Raw genomic sequence first — 12,245 nt, forward strand, 5'->3', positions numbered from 1 at the left:
AAAAAAAAAAAAGGAAAGTACCAATACATATACAGCAATCTAAAATTTACTGAGGTAAACGTGCAATATGAACAGCAATGAAGCTGCAATAATGCAAGGTGAGATGCACAAGAACCCAAACTTGTACTGAATAATGAAAATTGAAGTGAAAATTGTGCTCTTATACTGGAAGATGTGATCCAAGTTTATTGCTTTCCCGCCCTAAACTGTACCGTGTCAATTTATTTTTTTTTGTAAATCAGATTTAAATTTTGACTGCATGTCACACCTTCAAAGACGAATTAGGCATTCATTGTAAAGTTTTCCTTTATGACATCTAAATAAATTCCATTATAGCGAAAAAGAGTTGCTTCATTTTAAGGTAATTCAGTTACTGCCGCACAGCTCAGGCGCAGGCTGAGCAGCTTTGTGAAAGAAGGGACTCAGGTTACCTACCAGTGATTCTGACTGCCACTGAGATTTTCAACACTTTGTACCACCTCATCTCCTACCAGTTATTCAATTAGCTGACATGATGCAGGAGACAAGATACTCCGTTTGTGTATGCCGTCACAAGAAAGCTATATGGCAAAATAAAGATTTAGTAGAAATGTAAGGCATCCCCTAGAACCAGTCTGACCTGAGGCTTGGAAAAAACTGCTTTTTTTCCATTGCTACTGGTAAGAGTAACAATCACAGTTACTTCAGTGCATTGGGTAAAAGCTGATATAACATCTCTGTTCCTCTAAAGCAGACTTAATACAAAACGGATACTCAATAGGAATAAAATTATCTCTTCTAAATCAAGGGTCACTCACCACCATTAATGTAGATCATAGAATCCTTAGAGTTGGAAGGAACCTCTGAAGGCTGAATCAACTCCCCTGCAATGCACAGGGACATCCACAGCTTCATCAGGTTGCCCAGGGCCTGAACCAGCCATGGACGGGGTATCTGCGACATACATCATGGGGCAACCTGTGCCAGTGCCTCACCACCATCACTGTAAAAGACTTTTTGCTTATATCTAACCTAATCTCCCCTCTCTGAGCTTGAAGCCATTTCCCCTTGTTTTATCACCACAGACCCTGCTAAAATCTCTGTCCCCATCCTTCCTGCACCTCCCTTTTAGATAATGAATTCACAGGGTCACCTCACAGCGTTCTCTTCTCCAGGCTGCACAGCCCCAGTAGATCCACCAGCAATACTGCAACCAAGGGAGATATTTCACAGGCAAACCAAATTCTGAGTCAGAGAGAAAAGAGGAGTCTTCCCGTGCACCAAACACTGAGCCCCTTTCACAACAATTTTAACCAGTGTCTATAGTTTGGTTTTTAAAAAGTCAGGTTTTGTGTTCTTTACTGCTCATTATTTCCTTACCAAGTTAATCACCAAAATAAATTTGTGGGAAAAGATCAGGTCTCTTTCAAACAAAGAACTTAGAAGATTTGTTAGATTTACAGTTTGTTTTTAAATAGGCATAAATTTAAGTTTAGGGCAATGACGATTTAACCTACACCCAGGATTTAAATTGAACAGAATTATCTAAAAATCTCTCTCAATGTTTTTGCAGGATTTTTTGTTTCTTTGGTTTTTTGTTTTTTTGTTCTTGTTTTTTTGTTTGTTTTTGTTTTTTTAATGAAACAAATTTCTGAATTTTGGAACAAAGTAAAGCAATAGCAGTAATTTTTGCAAATGCATCTGGAATTGGGACAGCTAATGTTTCCTTGAATTGCATTTCTATAAAAAATAAAATGAAAAAATAACAATTTTGAATAATTTTAGGAGTGTGTGCTATTCGCACCTAGTTCTGAAACAAGATTAGGTTTATCCTGCAAAAACAGCAAGCAAATCAGAAAACCAAAAGGAAGCAGCATGTTTCCTCTGAAAGGTCTTACAGTCAAAATGTTTTTTCTTAATGAAAAAATGTTTGAATAGAAAACATTTCTTTCTGCCTGAGATTTCCCCCCTCTACAAATAGCATACAGTTGAAGTTTATCTCTTTTCTTATGTTATCGGTGAATGAAAAGACAACGTGAATTTTTTCAAAGAGTAGACTGGCAAAATCCTCGACAAGTCCATTACCAGCCTAAAGCAAAATTGGAAGAGTTGATTACAGCAATTTTTCATTTTGGGTACACTGGCTATTTAGTACATAACACACAGCTGCTAAACTCTAATAGGTATATAGTGCATGGTCTTCTGCTAGATACCTTCAACTCTTTGAAACAGTAACTACTTCATAGATTGAGTTGTTGCTGATTATTTGTTTGAAATCTTCATTCCACATTGCAGTTCCAAATCCTGAGAAATATTATTTCAGAATGATCCAATTGCCTTTTTTTTTTTTTTTTTTTTAAGCAGCCTCACTACTCCCCAGAAAACCCTAGAACAGCAAGGAACTAAACCAGATACTCTAAAAACAAAAAGATGTATTTGAACTAAAACCACATAGATGAAGGGAACTACATCACAACCGTTGGATCGACTGAGTTTCCAAGGAAGGCTGCAAAGTGAGCCTCAACTCGCCTGATCTCAATTCTGGTTATCACCATTCTAAAAGCTCACAGGACTTGTTACCAGAAAAATCTTACCACACATTTCTAAAACCTTGAAACAAACTTCAGGAGACAGGGCAGTAACTATGAAGAGGGGAAAACAAGACAGGAAAATAAGGGCTGAGGGACAGACACAAGGTGAAAAGTTTAAAAAAAGAAGAAAAAAAAAAAAAAGTAATTAAGAATAAAAACAAAGAAACAACCCACTACAGACCAAACAACACCGGCTATGCCCTGCACACCTCCAGCAGTAAACACAAATCCTATTCAAATACATGAAATGAAGTCAACAAAAATGGTATCTCTATTTCACAATGAATCTCACAACCTAATGTGTGGGAACTTCAATTCCTCTTCATACCATCACATACAAATGGAATAATGCTTTGGTTTTTCCTTTTTATCCAGATAACAAGACACTTTTTTTTTTTTGCTACGTTATAAGAAATAAGCAAACATTCCTGCATAACAACCACAGTTAAAAATGAATTCTGAAAACACAAGCCACTGCAGAATTAAATGATTGTGCATGGATTCCAGATTGCGTTTAAATTGTAGCAACACTTCCAGCAGAAAGAAGAGGAATACGTTTGTAAATACCAATGAAGGTATTTTTTTTTAGAGACGGGCTAATATACTAAATATATCTACTGTGGTTATAAGCCTGCACGAAAAATTCTACAGAAGACAAAAAAAACATCACGTTTTTAAGTTTCCTAGTGGGCACTACTAATCACAATTAGGCTTTTTAAAGTAGCATGGAAAAAGATAATGCCAGAGGCTATAAGAGGTCTCCAGTACAGGAGAAGAGATTTTTTGTTTGTTTTGTTAAAAAGTCTTGTGTTAGAACTGGAAGTCACTATTAGGATTAATAGTACTAATCAGGAACTTTATGCATAAGCAAGTACTCCCAAACTAGAAAACCTCAAGGTATTTTTGGAGGGAAGGAGAAAAGGGAAACTAAGCACACAGGTTAATGCAAACATAGGTATATTTCTTAACCCACCTGCTATTAGGTCATCAAGAGTGTCGGTAAGCGTCTGTGCTGGAGTGGCAACCATTAATCCGTCTGGTTCTTGAACTAACAGTCCCTGCCCAGCAATTTGCTGCTGCTGTCCTACATTCTGCTGATTACCTATTGCTTTCTGAAGTTCAAGAGACTCTGTCCCATTATAACCTAAATTACCAGAAAAATTACAATGCGATGCTGGCAAAGGCTGGATAGGGACAAATTCTATTTGTTCAGCAGGTGGTGGAGAATGTTGTTGCTCATCATCTTTTGACAAGATTGTGTCAACCTGAGGTAACTCTGAAAAGTTATCCTCTGGCAGACCCTTATCAGCTTCCACTTCTGGGAAGACCCCGGTAAGTGGGCATTGCTGCTGTAGGGGAAGTGGTGTGTCTGTCTGACCTTTGGTCTCCAAATATTCTTTGGTAAACTGCTGTTGTGTTTTCATCTGCAACTGCCTTTCCACCTTCTGTAGCTCCTTCAATATTTTCTTCTTCTTCTGTACTTGTTCTTCTCTGTTCTTTTTAAGTTCTTCAATCTTATCTTTATTTAAAGGTTCACCTTGAATTAATTCCAATGACTTAAGTTGTGCTTTTTCAATAGCACTAATTCTCTGTCCAAGTTCATTCAGCTTGCCTTCAGTCTCTTCTACTATGCATTCCAAAGGCTGGTATGGGTGAAAAGGTGGCAGTAGGTCCTTATCTGCTACCTGCAGGGAACTTGACTTCTGCTTGGATGCACCTAAGCACATGAAAAATGTTTGAAAAAATGCCATGCTGAAGATACCCCAAACCTCCCCCTTTCACCCACCAAAAAAAAAAATTAAAAATGTTTAAAACTAACACCGCACATCCTTCAAACCATAGTAAGGTAAAACCCTATGCTCTACATTAAAACAGAAAGGACAAAGCAAAGCAAATAGCTGGAATTTTTAGTATGGATTCTAACGTTCCCTTGAACACAGCTGCTATAATCTGTAGGAATAAGGAACCTTTATGATATCTGACACACAACAGTCCATCTTGGAAGTAAAATCAGCAAGAGCGAGGCAGTTAAAAACAATCTGTTAAGTTCTCACTGTTGTTCTGAGGTGCAGAGCAAATTAAACTATTTTCTAGAAGCTAACTTCCAACAGCAGTTACAGCAAAAGCACTCTACTTTTGAGAGAAAGTTAGCTCTACAGTAAAAGCAGTATTTTGAACTAGTTTACCAAAATGCTCCACCTTCACATTACAAACAAAATACAGCCAGTGCAAACTAAATATATGCAAATGCATTTTAAAGCTTTGGCACACCTTTTGGCATACCAAGCTCAACAGAAAATTGGCACCTTCCCTGCCTCCCTCTAGCCAGTAAGAAAGGAGCAATTCTCCTCACTATTAGGGCTCAAAAACCTTCAATACAACAACATACCATGCCAGAGCACAGCTTCTATCAATGCTCACAAGGCACTGCCTCCATGCTGCACAGGCTGCTGTCACGGAAATCTCACATAGCAGCAGCCAGATCTTGCAAACAAATCTTCAGTGCTTACATTTTAATTAATTTACATTCAGCTAAAGATAGTTTCATTACAGATCTGAAAGACTTAGCTTGACCAAGTAACTTTCTGCAGTAACACTCATTATCTATACCTAAAACAGTAATATATGCTGCTTTAAAAAGCAAACATCTTGAACATTTACAAAGCAGACTCACACATCTCAGCACGAAGGGAACTACCTAAGAAAGAAGATACCTAAAAATTATACAGTAAAGTGGAAGTCTGGATCCATGAACTAAATTCCACAAGCTCTGGAAGGATTAAATTCCCTGAAACACCCATTTATTTTTCTCTGGATCTTCTTTCACCAAAAATTTAATATACAACTGATTCCATTTTACACTGCTCTGAAAAAAGAAGCCACATACACTGCACTTTTTTTCTCTAATTAATTGAATAAACAAACAAGTGTGAGGATTTTGTTGTAAAGAGAAAGAAAAAGTAATAAAATAGAGTTGAACCAATTCTATGCTGAATACTTTCACCAAACAGAATCTCTGAAGTGAAAGCAACACCTCACTCTATCTAACCTCAGCATACCAAAAGCTAAATACCAAAATACTAGGTACACTGAGACAGATCCCCTCACTGAACATTTTCTCCCATCTAGTTACTCTCCGTCACTGACATGTACTGAAAGATCAGTACCTCCAGTTAAACACACATTCCAAACTTCTCTGCTGCTTTGTCTCTGAATCCTAAATTCCAAGAGAATCTCTCTGGAGAGAATAAAGAAAGTTCAACAATAACTGACTTGGTGGACTAACTGGTGGATACTCAGCTCAAGACTATTGTAAGCTTTTGGCTCTTTGGCTCTGTAGCACTTGTAGCTTTTCACAGTTATCTTTTTGTTTTAAAAGCTGAGATTTAATTCAAAAAGATAAAATATAATTTGAGACCACCATCAGAAACATCTAACTCACTAAAATTATGTAAAATGTTTTTCTACATTTGTGTTAGATTATAATAAAAGAAGGAGTTAGTTGGTGCTTTGAAATTTAAGCTGTTCTACCACAAGTTCTCTTAATTAGCAAAAACAATTTAGTAAGTGTGACTTAAGACGCAGCTGAGAAGGGAATGCTTCACACTGCTCTTCTTACAGTCGTCCTAAGATTACTGTATGTACCATCTTCATCAGAACACAAAGCATTCCCATGACTTCTGAGAGTTCTGGACAGCCTCCTTCACTCCAGAGGAAGGAAAAGCTGCAGTTCAAAGAGCCCCGAGATTATGAAGTATCAATACTATCCCACTCAACTCATTCCCACCTGAGTAGAAGAACAAGCCTTGTTGTCATAGGAAAATCTTACCATTAAAAAAAATAAAAAATAAAAAATAAAATAAAAAAAATCAAGAGAAACCGAAGAGCCAAAGCCGTACTACATAAAGATTGGGCGTTTCCAGTCTGTGTTGAACAAGAGACACAGAGCTGGTCTCACGAGAAGCCAACTATCCTAACAATGTCGCAGATCTGGAACAGGCGCTGACAGTTCAGGCAGCTTTTGAAAACAGAATTTAGAAAAATCAGGACAGCCTACAGCATAGTGCTGGGCAGACTGCACACAGATATGGACACAATGCAAGTGGATATCTAGGCTCTTCAGTTCCAAAAAAGGTGCAGATATGTACTTTAATCAGCTTCCAATTAGTCAATGGGGCTGCCTTATGGGTTCCAAATCACCATTTCTATACCAGAAAATGCTTGCCATCTATAATCTTGGGAATAAAGGAACAGCGTGAGGAATTGGAAAAAAGCTTTGCTGAACTTGACATTCTCATCATAACAGCCTGTTCAAGCCAGAGCTGGAGAGGATGCTATTGGTAGCTTTGAAAGTGTAAGCACTGGAGAATACTAGAAGTATTGAAAGGCAGTGATTTCCTGGTTTTACTCAAATCTCTTCTACGTACTCTTCGCATCCTGAAAAACACTGTGCCCATTTTAGTATATACTTTTGAACAAGACACTATTTTATACCCTTGCTTTTGAAATACTTAAACACAGGTAGGAATTAAAAATCCAGTCAGGCCAGGCCATAATTACTTCAACTTACATATATAAAATAGATATATAAACATCTAATATAAAAATATATACAATATATAAATATATATGTATATTAGTGTAATATAAATCTATAAAACCAACCTAATGCAAGACTAAACCCAAGGAATACTAAGCAGCCCATCTGGTTTCCACATCAATTATTTTTACTTCTTCTGGAAGACCCCTTTGGTACAAAATGAATACAGTGAAAGCCCAGATGCAGCTGTACAACCACCACCAGATATCAGGCAATCAAATTTATGGGAAAGAAAATCATTCATCTGACAGAAGATCCAAAGTGGTTATGGGCACATGCAACAGAGGAAGGAAACAGTTCCTCCCTAATAATCTACTAACACAACATCTCTCCATAGGGCTGATACCAATGAACAAGCCAGATATTGTATCTCCTTCCTAGTGCTCAAGATTCTCTAGGAACTCTTCTAGTCCTGCCACTTAGTCTACATGATGGCTTACTTCTCCAAGAAAGTAATTGATTTGTCCATTCACAGGTAATTAGCACAAGAAAAGTCCTAATTGTCCAGAATGAACCTACACAGAACCACTGACCTCTAATCAGTCTGTTATTAGCTGTGCCATCTAGACTTGCTACCCCCCTTGTCAGTTACAGTAATAGCACAGGCAGACACTTCTGCAAGTTAAAGGACGTGTCCAGGACACAAGGCAGACATACAACTCTCTCACACAAGCAAAGCCTAGTTTCTACACTAAAAGCACTGCTGATAAACTGGTAAAGACAGACACACTGAAAAAGCATTTCTAAGCAAGCAACCAAAGTTGAAGAAAACCAGTACTTGATCTTTAAACTGTTTCCAGAAAAACATGAAGAGCAAAAGTTTGTTTTTATAATCCACTATGCTCTTCAGGAAGTTTTTGTCAATGCAATTGCTAATTACTCCTGCATTTCACCTTAGTGGTTTTCATCTTGGCCACCACCAGCAATAGTTTCACTCTGCTTTACTTTTTACTACATGAAATTCTGGGGTTTGTTGACAGGTCCCTCATTTCAAGAGTTGTAAATGAAAACAAGTAGATCAAAACACAACAGTTAAATTCCAAACGATTTTCCTGACATAATAAAAGTGACAAGAAAAAAAATTCAACTGTGATGCACATTCAAACACACTTTCTTCACTGAAGCCAATATCTAGTACACAAATCTGTATTGATCTTCCTGATAGTATAACCTAGAACTAAAAAAAAAAAAAAAAAATTGTCTGCTGTTATTCTTGCGCTTCAGCATGGAAAAAAAGGAGTGTTCAGGACTTGTTTGTTTTTAAACTGAATTTTAGAATTAGACTTGTAGTCAGTTTCAACAGGAATAGAATGAGCTCAGTATTGAATCTGCAAGAATATTCTGCATTTAACTACAGGAATTCATACAATTCATAGGAAAAAAAAAACTCAGTTCCAAGACCACAGAGAAATAAGAAGCCAACCCACATACACAAAATAAAATATTACGTAACTGAGAAAGGAAAGATTTGATTCTTCTACAAGAACAGGATGATTCAAGGAGTGCTGAGCATTCAAGCGAGTTTCTATTCCACTACATTCCTCTTGTAAACCATGTGGCATTTTTGCCTGTCACTCCTGCAGCTGTTTCTATAGGAAACTTTCGGAGATGAGGTGCAATGATTACATGGTTGAAACCAAACCATAATCTAATCAACTTCAACTCAACTTTTGGCTTTGTAAGTTTTGGTTATCTTCCAACCTTAGTCTTCTTGTCTTCTTCCAAAGGTGGTGATGGTTGGTTGGTTTGTTTGATTTGTAGGGTTTTTTTGTTGTTGTTTTTGTGTTGGTTTTTTTTTGTTTGTTTATGGGCTTGATGAAATCTAAATGGAAAATTAATACAACGTAATTAAACTAGCAGGTGGTAGGCAGGCAACTGAAGCTTCCAAGGAACAGAATTTCACAAACATTTGTAAAAATATTTTTAATAAACGTGTGATCATGGGGACATCCGCCTGATTTCTACCATCTGCCTGCACTGCTAACGTCATATGAAAGAGTATCAAGTACATAAGTCAACTAAAAATAGTCGTGAAGTTAGCAAGCAGTATTTCCTCCTTCTTTTACTTTCAGGAAGGCATTCTGCCTATACAGAATAATCCACCTCTATGGGCACACTGTTCTTTAGGATCTTTCAATAACTCACACAATGCATGCGTTCAGTATATAACTCAGAATTAAGCAGAGAAGTCATATATTTGAGTAAAAACATTCAACGATTTCAGAAGTAAGACGATTTTATTTAATTTTCTTCTCCAAGATATTAGATTGTTAGTAAGATTCAGCATGACGATACAGGGAATAAAAAGCTTAAAAATTCCCAACCTATTCAACCTTTAGAGTGTTCTGACCTCCTTCTCAGGGACAAAGGGCAGATGTGGACAGCTTTCCAGCAAATAACAAGCCTGTAAACTCTGGTGAATTCTTGATAAATATGTAAGCAAACCCTCCAAATAAGAAATGCTGCAAATTGCTCTCTACTTAAAAACAACAGTGGAGAAGTTGAATGTCAGCATGTTGATGCCTTTTGAATCCTCATTTATGGCCAATTAGTTATTTTGAAACTAGAATTTCACATTAGCTATGAAATACAAGAAACCTGGGGAGAAAAAAAACAACACTTAAGACCATTGACAGCTCTGTCTTCCAAAAAAAAAAAAAAAAAAAAAAAAAAAATTAAAAAAAAACATTTAAAAATGTCTTGCTTCAGCTCAAATATTTTAACGAAGAAAACAATAGCACTGCTCTGCATGGAGTCCCTAAGCATCCCTTTATTTCAGTGCATTGCTTTTCAACGATGTTCTAAAAACACGTTGAGGGTGCAAGGCACAACACTCATCAAGCACGTTCTATGAAAGACGAAGGCAGGGCACTGCAGAACCCTAACAGTTGCTGGGAGCTTTTGGTCCCACTCTTTAACAGGAGCTTGCATTTACAAGCTATGCAAAACTATCGTGGCAACAATATTACAGAGACTATTTTCTTAGGGAAATGTAATAGCATTCTTTTCAAGGATTTTGTACACTGGAATGGCCCACAATTTGAGCTAAACAAGAAAACTTCAAAGGTGCACCCAAAATTCCAAACCCAGCCTGAAGACATTCACAGCTTCCAGTAAGTGGGCTTAGCAGTTCACACAGCCACATGAAAATGACACACACCACTTCTGAGCATCACAGTATGTTTGTAAGGGACTGAGTGTGAAGAGCAACCTTTCCTAACAGGAAAAGAATTAAGCCAGTGAGGATCAGACAGTGCCAGGTGGAACAGTTCATAAAGGGTTCTTTCGTCACCCACTCTACTCCATCTGCCTTGCAGGTGGCCAACCTGCCCAGTGCCAGAGCTGGAGAGCAGGAGGGAGGAAGCATTCCGTGGCTGCAGAGCGGCTGGCGCTAGGCACAGAGATCCGCTCCTGGGAGCTGTGCTGCTGCCCTGCACTGCGCCCCCAGCCTGTCAGAACTGCAAGCAGCAGGAGAGATCTGCCATTCCGTCATCACAGAAATACTGCACTCCTTTCTAGTGGGAATGCTATCCTTGTGGACCTGCATCAAAATTACTGCTTTCTGCTGAGCAATTCAGACTGCATTCAAGAGAGGACAACAACAGATAGACACAAGGCAAGCAAAACTACACCACAATTTCTCTCTCACATGGACATGCTCACCACATACTAGAAGCATGCTAACAGCAACCTTTCCATATTACATGAGTCAAGTTCTCCTCAGTACCATGAAATAAAATCCTGCTGCTGCTTTGTTTGACTTCCTCATCAATACCAGGTTACCACCTTTGTATATTACCCTCTCTAGAAATCATTTATTTTCAGTTGCTAAACATTGAAATCAAATCATTTGCCAGAACACTCCATGGCAATTATTCCATAAGCCTTCTCACTAGAGTAAGGATAACATTGTCAATCAAAATTAAACCATAACTTCTTGGAAAGCCTCACAGCATATTTAACCCGTAATGATAATACAAAAGTGTATTCTAGTTTTACACATGACTTCCCAAGAACTCTTTAGGAAATGAGTTGTTCCCACTACATTTTTTTGTGAAACTAATCTAAACACCTAAAAAAGACCAAACTGAAGTTAAAAAACTAGGTGTTCCTCTCCATCCTCCACAGAGGCAAGTCTACAGAAAAAACTTAGGAGACTCTGCAGGCAAGGAATTTGCCTTCTCTAAAATAAGTAACTGTTACATGAGAACTTGTATTTTTTTTCCCCGTGGAAGTAGTGAAAATCTTTTATTTACACCCTCTTTTCTCTTTCATCTCCCAAGTCTAACAGTGAAGTCTAATAAGGCCATGTGTGTGTCCGAAGACAAGAGCAAAAATCCAGCAAATACCAAGTTCTCAATTACAGTTAGAATAACAAAGGGAAAATGACCACACAGCATTTAATGCAGAAATACTGACTTTTCCCTAAAGATTTTAGGGGCACAATAACTTCAGATACAGGGCTCTTAATTAGACCAATGGCACATTTCAAATCTCTGTATCTCTTGTAACTCATCACAGACTAGTTTGGCTTACACACAAAGCACATACTGAAATACTGACAACTATTAGATCTCTTGGCAACAGTTCCAGCAAGATAGTACTGCTAAAAACATACCTAAAATATGAATTGACATCTCTTGTAAGTTTATTCTTTTTTAAATGAGTTCTACTTCTTAAGCTACATGAACTATCTGCATCTCAATCTGATTAAATAACAGACTTGAAATTTATAACTTCAGTCTTCTGACACAATCAACTGCTCTCTCTTTGACTCTGATGCATCATAAGCTGCATTCCCAGAACACTAGCCTTCTTAGTAGTACTAAAAATGAATTAATTTTAAGGGCACATGTAAGCACGTAGTTTTTGCTGCATTATTTAAAACAGAACTGGCACATTCTTACATTCTTCTGGGCCAAAATAGCAGTATTGCACATCCTACACAGTGACTGTATTTACACACACACAGTTACACACACAGCATAAATGCATAGAGAAAATCAAGGTTATACACTGAAACATTAGGTACACTTTCTTCCCCCCCTGGGGGGGGGGGGGGGGGGGGGGGGGGG

General features: G+C 37.7%; 1 protein-coding gene across 2 annotated transcripts in view; it reads right to left on the minus strand.

The window, feature by feature from the left end:
- ANKHD1 (ankyrin repeat and KH domain containing 1) overlaps positions 1 to 12,245 on the minus strand; it is a 100,617-nt gene that overhangs the window by 28,052 nt on the left and 60,320 nt on the right. For both annotated transcript variants that reach the window (XM_042836428.1, XM_042836427.1), the window contains one exon: positions 3,544 to 4,287. In XM_042836428.1, the coding sequence (XP_042692362.1) occupies positions 3,544 to 4,287 (744 nt within the window). The remainder of the gene's footprint in view (positions 1 to 3,543; positions 4,288 to 12,245) is intronic.

Source organism: Centrocercus urophasianus, unplaced genomic scaffold, assembly GCF_019232065.1.
Source record: "Centrocercus urophasianus isolate 14NV4802_14NV808 unplaced genomic scaffold, USGS_Curo_1.0 seq_60, whole genome shotgun sequence".
Taxonomy (NCBI): Eukaryota; Metazoa; Chordata; class Aves; order Galliformes; family Phasianidae; genus Centrocercus; species Centrocercus urophasianus.